This window comes from Podarcis pityusensis (genome assembly GCF_964106645.2).
Source record: "Podarcis pityusensis genome assembly, chromosome: 18".
NCBI classification, from domain to species: Eukaryota; Metazoa; Chordata; class Lepidosauria; order Squamata; family Lacertidae; genus Podarcis; species Podarcis pityusensis.
The window spans coordinates 2,410,105-2,431,341 of record NC_138043.1 but is presented as its reverse complement, the minus strand read 5'-3'; the positions used below and the strand labels follow the sequence as shown (position 1 = coordinate 2,431,341).

Here is a 21,237-nt window from a genome sequence, read left to right as displayed (position 1 = left end):
GGATGGGGAGAAGGGACTGGGGAGGAGAGGGATGTGGGCAGTGGAAGGGGGAAGGGGGTGGGGGGAGGGAAGAAAAGAAAAGAAAAGAAAAGAAAAGAAAAGAAAAGAAAAGAAAAGAAAAGAAAAGAAAAGAAAGAAGAAGGCAGGAAGGAAGGAGAGAGAGAGAGAGAGAGAGAGAGAGAGAGAGAGAGAGAGAGAAAGAATGAAGGGTATTTAAGAGGGAAGGGGCTGGGGAGGGAAGGAAGAAAAGAAAGAAAGAAAGAAAGAAAGAAAGAAAGAAGGAGAGATGGGTATGGAAGGAAGGAAGGAAGGAAGGAAGGAAGGAAGGAAGGAAAGAAAGAGAATGAGAGAGAGAGAGAGAGAGAGAGAGAGAGAGAGAGAGATGGGTTTTGAAGAGGGAAGGGGGAGGGAAGGAAGGAAGGAAGGAAGGGGAGAGAGAGAGAGAGAGATGGGTATTGAAGAGGGAATGGGATGGGGGAGGGAAGGAAGAAAAGAAAGAAAGAGAGAGAGAGAGAGAGAGAGAGAGAGAGAGAGAGAGATGGGTTTTGAAGAGGGAAGGGGAGGGGAAGGAAGAAAAGGAAGGAAGGACAGAAGGAAGGGGAGAGGGGGGTATTAAAGAGGAAAGGGGAGGGGGAGGGAAGGAAGAAAAGGAAGGAAGGAAGGAAGGAAGGAAGGAAGGAAGGGAGGGAGGGAGGGAGGGAGGGAGGGAGGAAGGAAGGGAGGGAGGAAGGAAGGAAGGAAGGAGGAAGGAAGGAAGGGCAATGTGTTCTCACCCAGAAGCCCTCATTTTGCCTTCTCAGGCTCTGAAAGTTGCTATGGGCAAGGGAGAGATGCACTCTGCACGTGATCAGAGGCCCTGGGTGCCTCAAATGCTCTTGCGGCGAGGCAGGACATAGACGGAGTAAGATGAAAGAATGGAGAACTGAAGACACTCTCCTGTCATTCAAAATACATCCTTTGGACTGGGGGGGGGATTTGACGTGTGTCCCCACTTAATTTGATCCCTGTGTACTCCATGTCCGTCGCTGCCTCCTGAAGGAGTGTGTTCCTCACTTTACCAATCCTTAAAAATTTACATTTGTATATATTATTTATCATTTTCAGCTTTAAAACAGTCATATAAATGGCAGAATTTAAATGATTGAATTTAATACATTAGACTTCCCTTTTCCCCTCTGTTTTGTTTTCCTTTTTGCATATTCTAATTACCGGTAATCCCTTTTCCCCCATTTTCCTGATTCCAGTTATACAATAACTGCTTGGTTTATTCTATTTTTTTTTTAAATTAATATTTATTAAAGTTTCAGAAATAATAAAATCACATTAATAAACAAGAAAATTTTTAACAAAAACAGAGAAAAATACACCATACAAAATACAAAATAGAAAAAAGTAACAAAAGAAAAAAGAGGGGGGAAAAACCAGTTAAAAATAGTTCCGTCTTTTCATAACTTCTTTTACATTTACTTGTTTCCCGGACTTCCTCATACCTCCCTCTTTTGTATTCCAATTCAGTTTGTAAGCCCAGCAATTTCTTTCCCTCCTTTTTAATTCCAATCCTAAATCTTAATATATTATGACATTAGATTTTTACCTATTTAGAACCAATTTTTCCATTTCTCTTAACCTTTTTGATCCTAATCCTTAATCTTGATATATTTATAGCTTTAAAACCTGTACAGCTAGAAGCCACTTAACTTCAATCCAACATCACTCTAACATTCATTAATTTTAACTGCTTGGTTTATTCTAACCCTGCTAACGTCTAAAGTGGTTTGCAATCATTTTTTAAACATGCTACGAATCTTCCCCCCGTTCTTTTTTAAAAGAGTTATTTATTCCTGATCTGGTTTAATTCTACCTTTTCTTTTATCCATCATAAATCTTTAAACATTGGGCTTCCTTGAAATTCGGCAATGAGTTCTGGTATTACGCTGAGAGTTGTCAATCCGGAACGTCGCCATTATGGGCAGTAATGATTGACAGCTGTCAGTCTCCATCCAATTGTCTCTGATCTGCTTTCTAATCTCGAACGATAAGGCTATCAATTCGCGCCAGTCACGATGGTTTTATATTGCCTTCAGTCTCTGATAAAGCATGCTTGTAAAAAAAAAAAGGCATTTTCCCCAGCCTTGCCAAAGAACAATTATACAGGACTTTCTTGTTTTTGGTTTTTCCCCAATTCCAATTTCATTATTTTTTTAAATAGAAAAAAACAGGAAAGATACATTTTATCAAATCAAATTGACTCCTCCCGCTCCCCCTTTCTGCAGTTACCTATATTGTTAACACTTATCGCTGCACCCCTAATTTTAATCTTCTTATATATATTATTATTATTTTATACTCCCTTCAAATCTCTTAACTGCTTGGTCTTAAGTCAGTCCAGTTTAAGGTGTGTTTTTTACAATGGTTCCGAAATTTCCCCCCATTCAGTATTTAAAAAGTCTGCTGTCTCGATTTCTTGTTTTTCCGGGAAGTTTCTTCTCGTTTGTGAATATTCCGTTAGTTTTAATTGCCAGTCTTCTTCAGTTGGAAATGACTCTTTTTTTCCATTTCTGGGCGTATATCGTTCTGGCAGCATAAAAAAAAAAAAAAGTTTCTCCTGATATTTAGGTACCTCTGAGTCCAATATTTCTAACAGGAATACTTCCGGTTTCTTAACAATAATAAATAAACACAGGGGACAAAGAAACAAATGGATAAACGCGAGGAACAAGCACGAATGAATGAATCTTCATTTGCGTCAGCCATTAGCCATTGCAATAAAACAACAGCACGATAGACAAAGAATAGAAATAAAAAGTCAATTATATACAATACATTTTAGGGTTTTGAATAGTGGATCTTATTCTGATTGCCCCAGCTTTGCCGTCACCTGCTCATCTGGATCTGCCAAGAGAAAGGACACTTCCTTCCTTCCTTCCTTCCTTCCTTCCTTCCTTCCTTCCTTCCCTCTCTCTCTCTCTCTCTCTCTCTCTCTCTCTCTTCCTCACTCCCTTCCTTCCTTCCTTCTCTCTCAGTTTCTTTTCCTTCCTTCCTTTCTTTCTTCTTTCTCTCTCTCTCTCTTCCTCCCTCCCTCCCTCCCTTCCTTCCTTTTCTCTCTCTCTCTCTCTCTCTCTCTTTCTCTCTCTCTTCTCCATCTCTCTCTCTCTCTCTCTCATCTTGACCTGCCAAGAGAAAGGACACTGGGGCAGTGGCTGGGTGACCCGGAATGGACGATAAAAGAGGGGTGATAATCTCATTCCTCAAGTCTTTATCAAGAGGGCAAGCCTGAAGGGCATGTGCCACCAATTCGAGACTGCCATCTCCACAGGGATGCTTTTCGTGTTGGAATTGTCCCTCAAATCCATCCGAGGGCAAGACATTCAATCTCGCGAGCGTAAAAGCGCGTCTATATTTTAGAGCAAGCAAGTGAATCTTCTCATTCCCTGCATCCTCAGATATCTGCTCTCTTTCAGGATTCGAAACGCGCTTTTCCTCCTCCCTCCTCCTCTTTCCTTCCTTTCCCCTCTGCAATATGTTCGGTCAGGAAAAAACCAAAAACACCTTCCATATGAAACCCTATCGCCCCACTGCGCCGAAATGAATCTCTCTTGTGTGTCAGCTCGGCTTTCGAGTCTCCAAATATTTGGACGCTCCTTTCAGCCGTCACTTAGCCTAGATCTAAACATTTCGGTTCTTCTTGGCAGCTATAAATCTCCCTCCCGTCTTCAAGAGCTTAGGCTGAGCGTTCTTGGGAGGGTGGCGTACAGTTCTGGAAAACGCGTGGTGCCTGGGGGTTCAGAAGCAGCCAGGGGCTAAAAAAACACACAAAACCAGTTGATTCCCAGGGTCTGGGCGCAGAGGAAGGACGGCAGGAGCTGTCCCTAGCTTCTCGCGCGTCCACAAAGAACGCCGTGAACCCAGATTGCTGAATCAATCACCGTCATATTTTCAAAACATGCCATGGCCAACTACGAAAGAGGGAGGGGAAACGCCAACAATCTTGCAAACGACATCAGTCCTGGGAGATTGCATGAAACAGAAAATGAAAAGTTAGGAACGTTGCCATGATGAAATCCTAGCTCTCCTCTGAGACAATATTATTTATTGCTCAGACATGAAGCCCCTCCGTGCCAGTTACAGGGAGGGATTTGGGTCGGTCACCCGGATTTTAAGATACAGCAAGGTTATCTGACCCTCCAAAACAGGCGTGGAAGGAGATACTTGATGCAATTCGTGGCGAAACATGAGATAAGGAGATTCCTGCTGCATTGCGCCAGTGCGTAACTTCCAACATTTATCCGATTAAAATAGGCATGTCCTATTCAGGAATAGGGACGCGGGTGGCGCTGCGGGTTAAACCACAGAGCCTAGGACTTGCCAATCGGAAGGTCAGCGGTTCGAATCCCCGCAATGACGGGGTGAGCTCCCGTTGCTCGGTCCCTGCTCCTGCCAACCTAGCAGTTCGAAAGCGCGTCAAAGTGCAAGTAGATCAATAGGTACCGCTCCAGCGGGAAGGTAAACGGCGTTTCCGTGCGCTGCTCTGGTTCGCCAGAAGCGGCTTAGTCCTGCTGGCCACACGACCCGGAAGCTGTACGCCGGCTCCCTCGGCCAGTAAAGCGAGATGAGTGCCGCAACCCCAGAGTCGGCCACGACTGGACCTAATAGTCAGGGGTCCCTTTACCTTTACCTATTCAGTAATAATAATAATACAGTGGTACCTCGGTTTCCGAACTTTTCGGAAGTCGAAGGGTCTTCCTGAATGGGTTACGTTCGAAAACCGAGGTACCACTGTATCATAATGATAATAATGTTATCGTTTATACCCCACACACTCTGGGCGGCATTCCTACATATATAAAAACATAATGAAACATTAAACATTTTTTTTAAACTTCCCTACACTGTACAGGGCTGCCTTCAGGTGTCTTCTAAAGGTTACTTATCTCCATGGCTTGGGGTTTGCATAACTCCGTATCCTCCAACATTTCTCCAATGAAAATGTTGTTGTTGTTTAGTCGTTTAGTCGTGCCCGATTCTTCATGACCCCATGGACCAGAGCATGCCAGGCACTCCTGTCTTCCACTGCCTCCCGCAGTTTGGTCAAACTCATGCTGGTAGCTTCAAAAACACTGTCCCACCATCTCGTCCTCTGTCGTCCCCTTCTCCTTGTGCCCTCCATCTTTCCCAACTTCAGGGGCTTTTCCAGGGAGTCTTCTCTTCTCCTGAGGTTGCCAAAGTCTTGGGAGTCTCAGCTCCAGTGTCCAGTGAGCACTCAGGGCTGATTTCCTTCTGAATGGAGAGGTTTGATCTTCTTGCAGTCCATGGGACTTTCAAGAGTCTCCTCCAGCACCAGAATTCAAAAGCATCCATTCTTCTGCGATCAGCCTTCTTGATGGTCCAGCTCTCACTTCCGTACATCACTACTGGGAAAATCACAGCTTGAACTATATGGACCTTTATTGGCAAGGTGATGTCTCTGCTTTTTAAGATGCTGTCTAGGTTTGTCATTGCTCTTCTCCCAATGAAAATAGGGACATCCTAAGGAAAAGCGGGACATTTCGGGTACCGAAATAAATAGGTACCGCTGCGGCAGGAAGGTAAACAGCGTTTCCGTGCGCTCTGGTTTCCGTCATGCGCCAGAAGCGGTTTAGTCCTGCTGGCCACACGACCCAGAAAGCTGTCTGCGGACAAACGCCGGCTCCCTCGGCCAGTAAAGCGAGATGAGCGCCGTAACCCCAGAGTCACCTTTGACTGGACTTAACCGTCCAGGGGTCCTTTACCTTTTTACCTTACTGAGGAAGCAGGGCGAAGGGAAGCAGGCAGATTCAGAGAGGGTACAAATCACAAAGGGCCCTGAGGCTTCTCTCGGTGTGGGTCAGGAAGAAGTCCCAAAATTGGCGCGGCGTCTGTGGGCACCACGCTTTGCAATGTGTCAGAGCTATCTCTCGTTCCCAGAGCTTTTCCCTTGTATGGCTTGATAACCGGAGACCCGCTATCATACTCTTGCAGTTGCTGACATTCTTTTCTAATGACCCAGGGGTCGTGACCTGAGTTTTTCCCAGGGTCTGGGAAAGGGGCGAGGAGCCGTCAGCCTCTTCCACCCGGTGCATAATCCGTTTCTGGAATCTGCGATGTGCCAAGACGGGCCGGTGGCTTATGGGGCGTCGGTAGGGGATTTAGATAAAATGCCACGGGTGGGGTTTTTTGTCTCCCAAAGGCCGTCAGCCAGGACTGCGCCATGGAGCCTCCATGGAGCCTAATGAGGGTGAAAGAGGAGGGCGCAAAATGCGGTCTGAAGCTCAACATCAAATACTAAGATCATGGCCACAGGTCCCATCACCTCCTGGTAAACTGAAGGGGAAGAAATGGAGGCAGTGAGAGATTTCACTTTCTCGGGCTCCATGATGACTGCAGATGGTGACAGCAGTCACGAAATTAAAAGACGCCTGCTTCTTGGGAGAAAAGCGACGACAAACCCAGACAGCGTCTTAAAAAGCAGAGACATCACCTTGCCAACAAAGGTCCATATAGTTCAAGCTATGGTTTTCCCAGTAGTGATGTATGGAAGCGAGAGCTGGACCATAAAGAAGGCTGATCACTGAAGAATTTATGCTTTTGAATTCTGGTGCTGGAGGAGACTCTTGGGAGTCCCATGGACTGCAAGAAGATCAAACCTCTCCATTCGGAGAGGAGTCCTTTTCTTGTTGTTTAATCGTTTCGTTGTGTCCGCCTCTTCGTGACCCCCTGGACCAGAGCATGCCAGGCCCTCCTGTCTTCCACTGCCTCCCGCAGTTTGGTCAAACTCATGTTTGCAGCTTCAAGAACACTGTCCCACCACCTTGTCCTCTGTCCTTCCATTCTCCTTGTGCCCTCCATCTGTCCCACCATCAGGGTCTTTTCCAGGGAGTCTTCTCTTCTCCTGAGGTGGCCAAAGTCTTGGAGCCTCAGCTTCAGGATCTGTCCTTCCAGTGAGCACTCAGGGCTGATTTCCTTCCAAATGGAGAGGTTGGATCTTCTTGCAGTCCATGGGCCTCTCAAGAGTCTCCTCCAGCACCAGAATTCAAAAGCATCAATTTGTAATTATCCTCTCTCAGTAGGATGCCCAAACAACCAAGGATCCATAAATATGGGAGCGAAGCTGCCAAAATAATATTAAGGCCATGGAGACGATGCGCAGAAAGGAAGGCAGCGGCCATTGACACTGAGGAGGGCGGATGGGCGAAATTCAGAGCCTGTTTTTTGCCTCTCTGCTCGCAAGGTCGCTGACAGGTCCGTTCCCAGGCCAGCTCCTCTCTGCTGGAATTTGCAAGGCAAAACAAAACAGCAAATTCCTTCCCTCCAGCGAATCTCCACCGAGGCTTTCCGAGCTGAGGGGTTTATTTTTAATTTCTGCTAATGGCAGGGTGAGGCTGGCAGTCGTGGATGGGAAAGGAGGAAAGCTTGAGGCAGTTTTTGGACCCATTGCTTGGGGACTTTCAGAGGACTCACAGATGGCCAAGGGGACATTCCTTCGGCTTGAGTGTGCCTGGGGGTGTCGGGACGGAGATAAATCGATAAATTCGCCCCGCCCTCCTAGCAAGACGATCGAGTTGGGAGAGGGAAGCGGCAAGGCAAAAATGGAGCGATGAACGAAGAAGTTGAAGCAAAACCCGGGAATTAACGGGGTTTCAGCTAGCAGGCACCAGCCATCAATTCCCATTAAAGGCAGCAATACTCATTTGCCGAAAGATCGGCAGCTGTTAGCTCAGTGACCGCATCCCCTCCAACATTTCTCCCCTGAAAATAGGGACGTCCTATTCCATCCCCTCCAACATTTCTCTGATGGAAACAGGGACGTCCTATTCCATCCCCTCCAATGTTTCTCCTGTGAAAATAGGGACGTCCTATTCCATCCCCTCCAATGTTTCTCCCGTGAAAATAGGGACGTCCTGTTCCATCCCCTCCAACGTTTCTCCCCTGAAAATAGGGACGTCCAATTCCATCCCCTCCAACGTTTCTCCCGTGAAAAGAGGGACGTCCTGTTCCATCCCCTCCAACGTTTCTCCCCTGAAAATAGGGACGTCCTATTCCATCCCCTCCAACGTTTCTCCCCTGAAGATAGGGACGTCCCAGGGAAAAGCGGGACATTCCAGGATCAAATTGGAAACCGGAACGGCTTCTGTAAATCCTGGACTGTCCTTGGAAAACAGGGTCCCATTTTAGGAGACGACACCACAGGGTGTGGGTGGTTTTGCATCTCAAGTTGGGGTTATGAGAGCCGTTAAAAGGGCCCATTATGGTGCTGGAGGAGACTCTGGAGAGTCCCATGGACTGCAAGAAGATCCAACCTCTCCATTCTGAAGGAAATCAGCCCTGAGTGCTCACTGGAAGGACAGATCCTGAAGCTGAGGCTCCAAGACTTTGGCCACCTCAGGAGAAGAGAAGACTCCCTGGAAAAGACCCTGATGTTGGGGAAGATGGAGGGCACAAGGAGAAGGGGACGACGGAGGACGAGATGGTGGGACAGTGTTCTCGAAGCTACCAGCATGAGTTTGACCAAACTGTGGGAGGCAGTGGAAGACAGGAGGGCCTGCCGTGCTCTGGTCCGGGGGGTCACGAAGAGGCGGACACAACTAAACAACAACAACAACAAAAAGGGCGCTGGAGCAGGCTTTCCTGGGAAGTTGGCAACCTGGCCAGCTTCTGAGTTTTCCTGGCTGCCGGATGATTTCTGCACGCCTTTTCCGTTGAAGTGGAGACCTTCCCCCAGGCGTGTTCCTACAAGCCCCAAAGACAGGAATTTAGGTTGTGTCCTCAGTCCTCCTCAGTTTCTTCCGGGCTTCAATCGTATATCCACGCACTCCAAATGCAACTTTTTGGAAGGGCGAGGGATGAATTGGTGCTGTCATAAATTGCCCAGGACACGATCCTCTGCAGAAATCGATTCCTGCGTGGAGCGATTGGGTATGTTTAGATACAATGCCTGCCTTCTGATATCTGGAAGGAAGCAGGGCAAATTAATTTATTCTCCGGGGGGATGGCAGAAGGAGATCAGGCCCATTCATCCGAATGGGTCTACTCTAAGTAGGATGACGCAGTGCACAGGGGGAAGGGCAGCAGTACAGTGGCAAAGCGTCGGCTTTGCAGCCCGGAGGTGCTGGGTTCGATTCCTGCCCCCTCCAGGTAAGGCTTGGGTCTGAAACCTCGTACAGCTGCTGTCCGTCAGTGCAGGTGTTGTAAGAAAAAACTGCTCCTTTTCCTTTACGGGGTGTTCCAGAGCCCGTCTAGAGTCCTTAAGTGGGTTGCCTATCGGTAGGAGAAAATAACAGAGGCCAAGCAGACGACACAAAAGGAAAGCGGAATGAGGAGGGAAGAGGAAACCGAGTGAGGTCAGGCTCCAAAACTCTTCCGCTTGTAGTTTTTGCAGTCTCCAGATGTAATATCTGGTTGTGCAATGTGAGAAACCTAAGGCTGGTCCAGGCAGATCTTTCAGACGAGTTATTTAGGAAATAGAGGACATCTTAACATGGTCTTGTTATAAGAAAAAAACCTGCTCCTTTTCCCTTATGGGGTATCTAAGAGCCCATGATTATGATTTATGTGTGAGGAAAATTGTTAAAAGTACTTAATAATAATAATAATAATAATACAATATGAAACAGGCACCCTCTAATTTCCCGGACTGAGCTGCAATTTTATTTATTTTCTACGTCTGTTTCCTGACTTTTCTCTAAGCAGCTTGAGGCGGCAAGCACTATTCTTCTCCCCATTTTAATCCCCTGTGAGGCAGGCAAGGGAGAGCGACCGGCTCACCCAGCGAGCTCGAGTGGGGGGGGAGATTCGAACCCGGGTCCCTCCCCAGGTCCTGGCCCCGAGACTCTAACCACTGCACTGCGCTGCCTCTCAGCGTTCTCGGCAAAGAGGGACGGGGTTGTTTGACCGCCCTGGGTCGTTCCAGCCTTCCCCATGGGTGTTAAGAAACCTCTGTGCGATTTCTGGCATTCCTCGCTTTTCCCAGCTGCCAGCCAGATGTGACATTTTCCCCAGCAAAAAAGGCAAGGCCCTCTTTTCCAGACTGTTTTCGGCCGGGGCGTCCCAGGAAGGCTGCCAGGGACGGGGATTGATGGGGTGTGCGTCGGTTCTCCCCCTCGAGCCAGATTTCTCCCTCTCCGTGACTTATTAGCTGCCGTCTCTGCCTCTGGAGACTTGTGCGATCGTCTCCCTTTCTCTTGGCCCGTGGCCTCGTTCCTCTTCCAGATCTCCAGACCAAGTGCTCCCTTGCAAGGAAGACGGTAGGAAGGGCTTTGAGTCATTTCAAAATGATTTCAGAGTTTCAGTTTGCAAATGTGCTTCCTTTCCTTTCCTTTCCTTTCCTTTCCTTTCCTTTCCTTTCCTTTCCTTTCCTTTCCTTTCCTTTCCTTTCCTTTCTTCCTTCCCTTCCTTTCCCTTCCCTTCCCTTCCCTTCCCTTCCTTCCTTCCCTTTCCTTTCCTTCCTTCCTTCCTTCCTTCCTTCCTTCCTTCCTTCCTTCCTTCCCTCCCCCATCCCCTTTCCTCCTCAATGCCCATCTCAATGCCAATGTAGGTCTTTCAGGACTGGTGTTATATGGTCTCAGCGGCCGCTCCCAGTCCCCAGTCTGGCTGCCGCATTCTGGATTAATTGTAGTTTCCGGGTCACCTTCAAAGGCAGCTCCACGGAGAGCGCATGGCAGTAGTCCAAGCGGGAGACAACCAGAGCATGCACCACTCTGGCGAGACAGTCTGCGGACAGGGAAGGTCTCATCCTGCGTACCAGATGCAGCTGCCCTGGACGCAGAATTAACCTGCACCTCCATGGACAGCTGTGAGTCCAGAATGACTCCCAGGCTGCACACTTGGTCCTTCGGGGGCACAGTTGCCCCATTCAGGAACAGGGAGTCCCCCACACCCGCCTGCCCCCTGTGCCCCAAAAACAGTACTTCTTATTTACGTGTTTGCCTTGTACATTTATGAACATTTATTTTATATATATCTAAGACCTTAGAATTCCTGTAACGGTAGACAAAACTGAACTAGATGCTCTGACTGTATAAGGCAGCTTCTGACGTCGATACGTTCCTTTCCGGCGGTCTTTCCATTCCATCTTTCTGCATGTACTGAAAAAGCACCTGCCCCCCCCCAATAAAATTCTGGGAACTGTAGTTTCTGCTGGGAGTTGTAGCGCCATGAAAGTACAGTTGCTAGATTCTCTGGGATTCAAGTGGGTGGCATGGATGGCGTCAGTGGCGAGCTATGAGATGGGGCTGCACAGCTTCTGTTTCCTGACCCCCTGCTCCCAACGGGACGCTCCCTCCTTAAATAAATTTGTGCTTCTAAGGGCGGGTCATCCCAGCTAGTTGCCCCCGGCCCCCAGTCCTTGGCTGGCTTCTCCTGATCTTGCATCAGTTCCTGGAAGCCATAGGAATTCCTACTTTATTACAGCCTTGATTTACGGTCCGAGGGAAAGCAGTTGCGATGTTTGTCTGATCCGCGGGGTCAAATGTCTGCGGGGCAATCTCACACATGCCGAGGGCGGATCCTGACCCCTCGGAGAGATTCCCGGAATCGGAGGAAGCAAATGCTCCGATCTCGCAAGCGCTCCGATCCTAAGCTGTAGGCAGAAGCGCAGGATGGGTGCGATGCAGCGGCGGGAAAAAGCCGAATGCAATTCTAGGCTGCGTCAACAGAAGTCTAGTGTCCAGATTTAAGTCGTAAAGGCAAAGGGACCCCTGACCGTTAGGTCCCGTCGTGGCCGACTCTGGGGTTGCGGCGCTCATCTCGCTTTACTGGCCGAGGGAGCCTGCGTACAGCTTCCAGGTCACGTGGCCAGCAGGACTAAGCCGCTTCTGGCGAACCAGAGCAGCGCACGGAAACGTGGTTTACCTTCCCGCCAGAGCGGTACCTATTGATCTACTTGCACTTTGACGTGCTTTTGAACTGCTAGGTTGGCAGGAGCAGGGACCGAGCAACGGGAGCTCACCCTGTCATTGCGGGGATTTGAACCGCCGACCTCCTGATCGACAAGTCCTAGGCTCTGTGGTTTAACCCACAGCGCCACCCGCGTCCCTGATTTAAGTCATAGTCCCACTCTATTCTGCCTCGGTCAGACCACGCCTGTAATACTTTGTCCTGTTCTGGGCGCCTCAATTTAAGAAGGAGGTTGACAAGCTGGAAGGTGGGCAGAGGAGGGCAACCGAGACGATCCAAGGGTCTGGAAACCGAGCCTGATGAGGAATGGTCGAAGGAGAGATATTTGTAGAGGGATGGATAGAAGATCTGGGAACAAACTCGTCCATCGCCGATGTCTTCATATAATTTAGGGGCCATCGGACTGTCGAAAAGCTGGATACAAGTTATTTTAAACAATGCAGAGAACAGGGGATTATCCTAACTTTCCACAAATGGTTTAGCTCAAGTTGCTGAGCAGAAGCCAATGGCAGTCTGGCTGGGGTCCCAATTCTCGCTGACTAGACATCAGGAGAAGCTTTTGGGGTGGCAAGATCTCTTTGACAGCGGGACTGAGTCCCTCAGAAGGTGGAGCGTTCTCCTTCCTTGGAGGTGTTATCTATCTATCTATCTATCTATCTATCTATCTATCTATCTATAATAATTTATTATTTATACCCCACCCATCTGGCTGAGTTTCCCCAGCCACTCTGGGCGGCTCCCAATCAAGTGTTAAGAACAATACAGCGTTAAATATTAAAAACTTCCCTAAACAGGGCTGCCTTCAGGTGTCTTTTAAAGATAGGATAGCTGCTTATATCCTTCACATCTGATGGGAGGGCGTTCCACAGGGTGGGCGCCACCACCGAGAAGGCCCTCTGTCTGGTTCCCTGTAGCCTCACTTCTCGCAGGGAGGGAACCGCCAGGAGGCCCTTTGGAGATGGACTCCGGTGTCTGGGCTGGATGGTGGGGGTGGAGACGCTCCTTCAGGTATACTGGGCCGTTTAGGGCTTTCAAAGTCGGCCCCAACACTTTGAATTGTGCTCGGAAACGTCCTGGGAGCCAATGTAGGTCTTTCAGGACCGGTGTTACATGGTCTCGGCGGCCGCTCCCAGTCCCCAGTCTAGCTGCCGTGTTCTGGATTAGTTGTAGTTTCCAGGTCACCTTCAAAGGTAGCCCCACGGAGAGCGCATTGCAGTAATCCAAGCGGGAGATGACCAGAGCATGCACCACTCTGGCCAGACAGTCCGCAGGCAGGTAGTCCACTAAAAACATTTAAGTTCCAACAATCATTTAACATAACTTCTTATCTTATACAACATTTTAGAATTCCGTTAACAACCTCTTAAGATTCTCCGTTCTTTATCATTTGCTCTGCATTTCTTAATTTCTCTATTACTTTTCATTGTCCTTAACTAATAATTATTTTCAAAGTCTTCCTTGCAATATTTCACAAAGTCCTCCATACAGAACTTCTTGCAGTCCTGCTAGTGTAATCTGTTTATCCCAATCGCTTTTCAAATGGTTCAAATATTTACAGTGGTACCTCGGGTTACATACGCTTCACGTTACATACGCTTTAGGTTACAGACTCCGCTAACCCAGAAATAGTACCTCGGGTTAAGAACTTTGCTTCAGGATGAGAACAGAAATCAGGCTCCGGCGGCATGGCGGCAGCAGGAGGCCCCATTAGCTAAAGTGGTGCTTCAGGTTAAGAACAGTTGCAGGTTAAGAACGGACCTCCGGAACGAATTAAGTACTTAACCCGAGGTACCACTGTAAAGATTGACTGATTGATTGATTGATTAACAGGCTGTCCAGATGAGATCTGTCTCTTTCCCCCTCTCTCTGCTCAGAGCCGGCACCCAACGACCGAGACTGACCCCACCGCGACACGAAATGGGCGCCGCGAGACCACCGGCCGCCGTCACCTCGCACCCAGGAGGACCCCTCAACGAGTCTCCTTCCCCAGGGCCGCGCTGAGCGCCAGGGCGATGGCAAACTCCACTGAGAACCGCACCCTTGGCTCCTGCTTCCGGGGGGCCAACGGCACGGAGGCGTACCGCGGCGACGCGGCCGCCTCGCCGTGGTTTTCCACCGTCTTCGGCCTCATCGGACTCTCCTCCAACCTCTTTGCCTTCTGCGTGTTGGTCAACTCCTCCAGGAAGATGCACAGCCGTTCGCGGTCGTCTTTCCTGGTCTTCCTCTGTGGTCTGGTGGCCACCGACTTCATGGGCCTCCTGTTGACCTTCTCCATCGTGGTCCCATACCACTTCACTCGCTTCGACTGGAGGCTGGTGGATCCCGGATGCCACCTCTGCAACTTCATGGGCCTGGTCATGGTCTTCTTCGGACTGTGCCCCTTGCTCCTCGGTGCCACCATGGCCGGAGAACGCTTCCTGGGCATCAACCGGCCCTTCTCCCGCTCCACCAAGATGACCAAACGGCGGGCATGGACGTTGGTGGGACTGGTGTGGGCCGGGGGCTTTGTCCTCGGCCTTCTGCCCGTCTTTGGCCTGGGCGACTACACCTTGCAGTACCCCAACTCTTGGTGCTTCCTGACGCTGCTCCACGACCCCAGGAACGTGGTCTTCTGCCTGATCTTCGCTCTTCTCGGCCTCTTCTGTGTGGGCCTCTCCTTCCTGCTCAACACGGTCAGCGTGGTCACTCTCTGCCGCGTCTACCACGACTCCGAGTCCGTCCAGCGGCGGCGAGACAGCGAGGTGGAGATGATGGTGCAACTGTTAGGCATCATGGTCATTGCCAGCGTCTGCTGGCTCCCCCTGCTGGTGAGTGAGTGGATCGGCCACAGAAAGGGAACCTAGATAGATGATGGATAGATAGATAGATGACAGATGATAGATATAGATAGATAGATAGATAGATAGATAGATAGATGATAGATAGATAGATAGATAGATGACAGATGATAGATATAGATAGATTAGATAGATAGATAGATAGATAGATAGATAGATAGATGATAGATAGATAATTTATTACAGTTTTGTTGTTGTTGTTTAGTTGTTTAGTCGTGTCCGCCTCTTCGTCCACCTGGACCAGAGCACGCCAGGCCCTCCTGTCTTCCACTGCCTCCCACAGTTTGGTCAGACTCATGTTGGTAGCTTCGAGAACACTGTCCAACCATCTCGTCCTCCATCGTCCCCTTCTCCTTGCGCCCTCCATCTTTCCCAACATCAGGGTCTTTTCCAGGGAGTCTTCTCTTCTCATGAGGTGGCCAAAGTCTTGGAGCCTCAGCTTCAGGATCTGTCCTTCCAGTGAGCACTCAGGGCTGATTTCCTTCCGAATGGAGATTTTTGATCTTCTTGCAGTCCATGGGACTCTCAAGAGTCTCCTCCAGCACCAGAATTCAAAAGCATCCATTCTTCGGCGATCAGCCTTCTTGATGGTCCAGCTCTCACTTCCATACATCACTACTGGGAAAACCAGAGCTTTAACTATACGGACCTTTGTTGGCAAGGTGATGTCTCTACTTTTTAAGATGCTGTCTAGGTTTGTTACAGTTGGAGACCAGCTTATAAAACACACTTGCGGTTACAATCCCAGAAGGAAAACAAACAATTAAAACAACGTAGAAAATAAATTCAAATTTTATAAATGTGATAGGCATGAAAGGGAACTTAATTCCTTTCCCCCTTTTTTTGTATGCAGTGGTACCTTGGTTCTCAAACTTAATCCGTTCTGGACGTCCGTTCCAAAACCAAAGCGTTCCAAAACCAAGGTGTGCTGCTTTCCCATAGAAAGCAATGCAAAACGGATTAATTCGTTCCAGACTTTTAAAAACAACCCCTAAAACGGCAATTTGACACGAATTTTGCTATCTGACGAGACCATTGGTCCATAAAATGAAAGCAATCATCAATGTACTGTACTATAAAATAAATCAGACAGTATTGTGGACGATAAAAATTAAAATTATTATTACTTTCTGACTTGCACTGATCATAGAATAGAATCATAGAATCATAGAATCATAGAGTTGGAAGAGACCACAAGGGCCATCGAGTCCAACCCCCTGCCAAGCAGGAAACACCATCAGAGCACTCCTGACATATGGTTGTCAAGCCTCTGCTTAAAGACCTCCAAAGAAGGAGACTCCACCACACTCCTTGGCAGCAAATTCCACTGTCGAACAGCTCTTACTGTCAGGAAGTTCTTCCTAATGTTGAGGTGGAATCTTCTTTCTTGTAGTTTGGATCCATTGCTCCGTGTCCGCTTCTCTGGAGCAGCAGAAAACAACCTTTCTCCCTCCTCTATGTGACATCCTTTTATATATTTGAAGATGGCTATCATATCACCCCTTAACCTCCTCTTCTCCAGGCTAAACATGCCCAGCTCCCTTAGCCGTTCCTCATAAGGCATCGTTTCCAGGCCTTTGACCATTTTGGTTGCCCTCCTCTGGACACGTTCCAGTTTGTCAGTGTCCTTCTTGAACTGTGGTGCCCAGAACTGGACACAGTACTCCAGGGGAGGTCTGACCAGAGCAGAATACAGTGGCACTATTACATACATGATAATAGTTCATTGTTTGGATGAGGGGCTTTTATCCATTTCCGCAGTCACACAATCCGTCCATCAGTAGCTGAACTGGGTTCCGCACAGTCACCGAAACAAATGACACGAAAAAGCCTCAAAAACAAAAACGCAAAATAAATGGCAAAAGCGCCAAACTTAACCCGTTCCGGAAGTCCGTTTGACTTCTAAAATGTACGGAAACAGAGATGAGGCTTCTGATTGGCGCAGGCGCCCTGGAAACAATAGCCGACAACCGTGTATAAGAGGATGCTTTTTGCTAAAAAATAATTAGTCAAAAATGGGGAGGGGAACGTCCTATACACGGATGGTGAATGCACAGGGGTTTGGGTTCAGGCTCTGGCATGGGTGGCCTGGATTCGAGTTTTGGTTCTGGTGTGCGTGCCCCGGGCTTGGGTTCGGGTTCTGCCCCGATTTCTTAATTTTGGGTTCAGAAAAATAGGGGTTGTCTTATACATGAAAAACCACGGTGTTATCCTGCTCACAAACACAACTGACTGCTGTGGATAGCTCAGTCGATAGATCGCAAGGCTCTTAACCCCAGGGTCATGGGTTCGAATCCCACCTAGGGCAAAAGATTCCTGCATTGCAACAGGTTGGACTTGCAGCTCTGCGTTTCCACGGTTCTTTGATAGAATGTCCCATCAACCGAAAGAATCAACAGAGGCCGTGGATGGATTAACATGACATTCCCCAGATAGTCTTTATGAATTTCTCTGGTGGAAGAGACTCCAGCCCCAACCGAAATAAAATCCATCATTTTGAGAGCGTTGTTGAAACTTTGCCTGGTTCTTACAAGTTGGGTTGCGTGTCTTTTAATGACCCGACGAAAACCTCCCAGTTGCTTGAAAAAGAGACGTGATCTTCAAATTGCGTGCGTGTGTTGAACTCCTTGTTAAATGTCTGTGTTATGGTGCGGCACAACAGCATTTTAGTAACGGAGAAAATCTCCGCAATGTCTTGGAAAGCGCTGTGTTCCCTCTTTTGGTTTTAAATCCCTTTCTCAAAAACCAAACGGCAGCAGCAAAACTGGCCAAAATCCTCATTTTGTCCAATTCTGCGTAGTCCATTAATTTCGTCTTCTTTCGTCGCAATTTCTTGTTTCCATTTCTGGGCTAACAATACTCTTGCCGCTGCTGTTGCATATAAAAACAATTTAACATCTTGCCTATTAATGTCCTGACCTAGAATACCAAGTAAAAATGCTTCTGGTTTTTTTTTAAAAAAATGTATATTTCAACATCTTTTTCATCTCATGATATATCATTTCCCAGAAGTTCTTTACTTTTTTACATTCCCACCACATATGATAAAATGTTCCTTCTTTTTCTTTACATTTCCAACATTTATTATTTGTCTTATACAACAACAACAGTCTTTATTACGGTCCAGAGACCCAACAAAGCAATACACAATTCATACAGCCTACCTCCAGGTTAAACAAGCATTTTGTTCAGAATATAGGGATCGTTGGTTCTTGCAACCACCAATAAACTTTGCCACTGCTAATGTTCTAGCGTTTGTCCGGTCTTCCAATAGGAACCTGACATAGCGAGCCTCTGATTTTCCCGGGAAAGGTACCAGCAAGGGTAGTATCAGTTCAGCCCTGGCTTTCTCGTATTTTGCACAGTGCAACAAAATATGTTTTATGGGGTCGATGTCTTGAGCACACGAGCAAAGTCTGTCCTGGTAGGGAACTGCTCTCAACACTGCAGAAGGAACGACGTTTAGTCTGGCTTTGGTGAAAAGCCTTCGATAGTTTGGTACTGTCAGGTTTCTCATGTAAGATGTTAACTTAAAGACATGCCCATATTTGTCTTATACATTTTAGCTGATTTCACTGCTGTCATATACATCGTTTTCATCATATTCTCTTTCCCTGTCCCGCAGATCCTCATCGCACAGACGGCTCTCCAAGCTCCCCGAGGTGACTTGCCCCTCAACCAGATCCCCCGGGACACCGAAATCCAGCTCCTCATCTACCTTCGAGTAGCAACCTGGAACCAGATCCTGGATCCCTGGGTCTACATCCTCTTCCGACGGGCGGTGCTGCGAAGGATCTACCCCAGCTTCAAAGCCCGGCCCTCCATCGTCTCGCTGTACCCGGTGCTCAACCCGTCTCTGAGGAGGAAATTCACCCAGGAATCTGTGCTCCAGTAGGACAGGGGGTCTGCGATGGCGGGAGGGTAAAGTGGTACAGCCCCTCCGTGGTCATGGCGAAGCCCGCATCTCGGAAGCATCTCAGCTCCGATGTGCGCCGCTCTGTGCTATAAACAGGGCAGCGAAGGCGCTCTCAATTTCCCATCGCCCGTGCCAACCGCACTCAGTTATGTGCCCCTTCACAGGGCCTGGTCCCCAATCCCAAACCGGTGACCCCCTAACCTAGCATGAGCTGCGATTCCTTTATTTCCCAGGGTTCGGCTAAACGTCTCTCAGGGTTGCCAAGTTTGTGAGTCGGTTCCAAACAGTCGAAGGAGCCGGATACGTTTTCGCCTCCTCCGGCGATGTTAATCCCGGCTAGAATGTAGGCTAAGGTGACCGGATTTTTTCCAATGAATTTGGGGGCGCTTTTCAACTCCCCAATAAACAGATGGATTTTGTCAAAGGACCGATCTGTAAATCAGGGAAACGGGGATGTCTGGTAACCTTAATGTAGGCGGGTAAAAGGTAAAGGGACCCCTGACCATTAGGTCCAGTCGCGGCCGACTCTGGGGTTGCGGCGCTCATCTCGCTTTACTGGCCGAGGGAGCCGGCGTACAGCTTCCGAGTCATGTGGCCAGCAGGACTAAGCCGCTTCTGGCGAACCAGAGCAGCGCACGGAAACGCCGTTTACCTTCCCGCCGGAGCGGTACCTATTGATCTACTTGCACTTTGACGTGCTTTCGAACTGCTAGGTTGGCAGGAGCAGGGACCGAGCGACGGGAGCTCACCCTGTTGTGGGGATTCGAACCGCCGACCTTTTGATCGGCAAGCCCTAGGCTCCACGGTTTAGCCCACAGCGCTACCCGCGTCCCATTAAAACTTTTGATAATAAACCTGATTTGGAATGGGGAGGTTGAATCATTTTGATCACAATGGGAAGTAGAATTCATCGGCCCTTCCTCCCGTTGGCTTTGGCGCCCCCTGCTGTTGACCTCCCACATTGCACCCTCCAGGTCCCAGGTTGGCGATACACACATACATGCATGCCCTCTCTGTCTCATCCTGCACGCCCCCCTTGAGATCTGATCCTGAGCCCAGAAACTCTCCTCCCCATGTTGTGTTGGTGGCAACAAAAATATAGCATGTTTAAAAACGGGCGCGTCGAGCCTGAACGCTCACTTAGGGACAGGACGACTGGACGGTGCGGTTATCTTTCCAACAGACATTGTGGGTGGTGAATGGACGCTCTGTATCCTGCACCCGGAATTGGGGGGTCCCTGGATCGTTGTGGGAAGAGGGAGCGACACAACTGCATGGATTTGTGCATGCGTAATTGTTGCCATAATAAAGCCAGTGGCATCTCCTGCCTGTGGTCGTTGGTGGTGGTTGTTTTTCTGAGACGGGGTGCCGGTTGGGTGCAGGGGGGGGAAGCAGCCTAGGGGACCCCCCAAGGAAGAATGCTCAGAGCCCGGGGATGGGTGGTGGGGCGACGATGAGCGGTCAGATGGAGAAGGCTGGAAGAGGAGGTGTTGGAAACCGAAGGGGCGACAGGGCTTAGTGAGCAGGGAGAGTTTGTGCCAGAGAGCAGTCCAGACTCAGAGACAGAAGCAGAGGCTGGGAAGGAGGGGAAGCTCCTTTCAGTGGGGCCAGGCTGCTGAAGAAGCCAGGGGGTCTCCCCCTCCTGCCTGCTCCCCTCATCTCCCGGAACCAGGAGAGGCATGAAAAGGGCGGAGAGCAGGTTGGCTGCAAACAGGCGCAGTCTCCGACTGCTTGGAAAGAGCCCTGGAGCGTAGGGGGCTTGGGAAGACTCAGAGCCCGGGGATTGGTGGTGGGACGACAGCGAGTGGTCAGGGGGAGAAGACTGGGGGGAGGAGGTGTTGGAAACCGAAGAGGCATCAGGGCTTAGTGAGCGGGGAAGAGTCTGTGCCAGAGAGCAGTCCAGACTCGGAGGCAGGAGAGGAGGAGGGAGTCCAAGAGGCAGAGAGGCGTCCGGCTGGGGAAGAGACAAGGAGGTCTCCCCCTCCTGCTGCAACAAACTCCCCGGTCTCCCAGAACCAGAAGCGGCATGAAAAGGTGGTTAGGTTGGCTTCCGGCTGGCGCCGTCTCTGATTGCATGGGGAAAACCCTGGAGAGGAGGGGAGTTAAGACGGCTGTGGGGAGCGGGGATTTTCAGCCTTGGCAACTGATCCATGGGGCAAGACCTATAGGGGTCTGACAGCCCGCCAAGTCCGCGTGGATCACGCTCTGGCTAATAAAGAGTCAACTCCAATTTGAACAGGGCGATTTGTTGCCGGTTCCCTCCTCGTAACGGTTTAGGGTTTGTCCCCTCATCGGCGTAACGAAGGCACTTAAGCTGGAAATTGGTCTTGGTCCAGTATACCTGAAGCAGCGTCTCCACCCCATCGTACTTCCCGGACACTGAGGTCCAGCTCCCGAGGGCCTTCTGGCGGTTCCCTCCCTGCGAGAAGCGAGGTTACAGGGAACCAGGCAGAGGGCCTTCTCGGTGGTGGCGCCCTCCCTGTGGAACGCCCTCCCAGCAGATGTCAAAGAGAACAACTACCACCAGACCTTTAGAAGACATCTAAAGGCAGCCCTGTTTCGGGAAGCTTTTAA

The 21,237-nt window shown here is 49.3% G+C and overlaps 1 protein-coding gene across 1 annotated transcript; it reads left to right on the top strand.

Moving 5' to 3' along the window:
- Positions 1-13,360: 13,360 nt before the first annotated feature.
- Positions 13,361-19,992, top strand: TBXA2R (thromboxane A2 receptor). Its single transcript, XM_080989129.1, has 2 exons — positions 13,361-14,717; positions 18,373-19,992. The coding sequence occupies exons 1-2, from the start codon at positions 13,923-13,925 to the stop codon at positions 18,640-18,642; spliced, it is 1,065 nt and encodes a 354-aa protein (XP_080845255.1). The 5' UTR covers positions 13,361-13,922; the 3' UTR covers positions 18,643-19,992.
- The last annotated feature ends 1,245 nt before the right edge of the window (positions 19,993-21,237 follow it).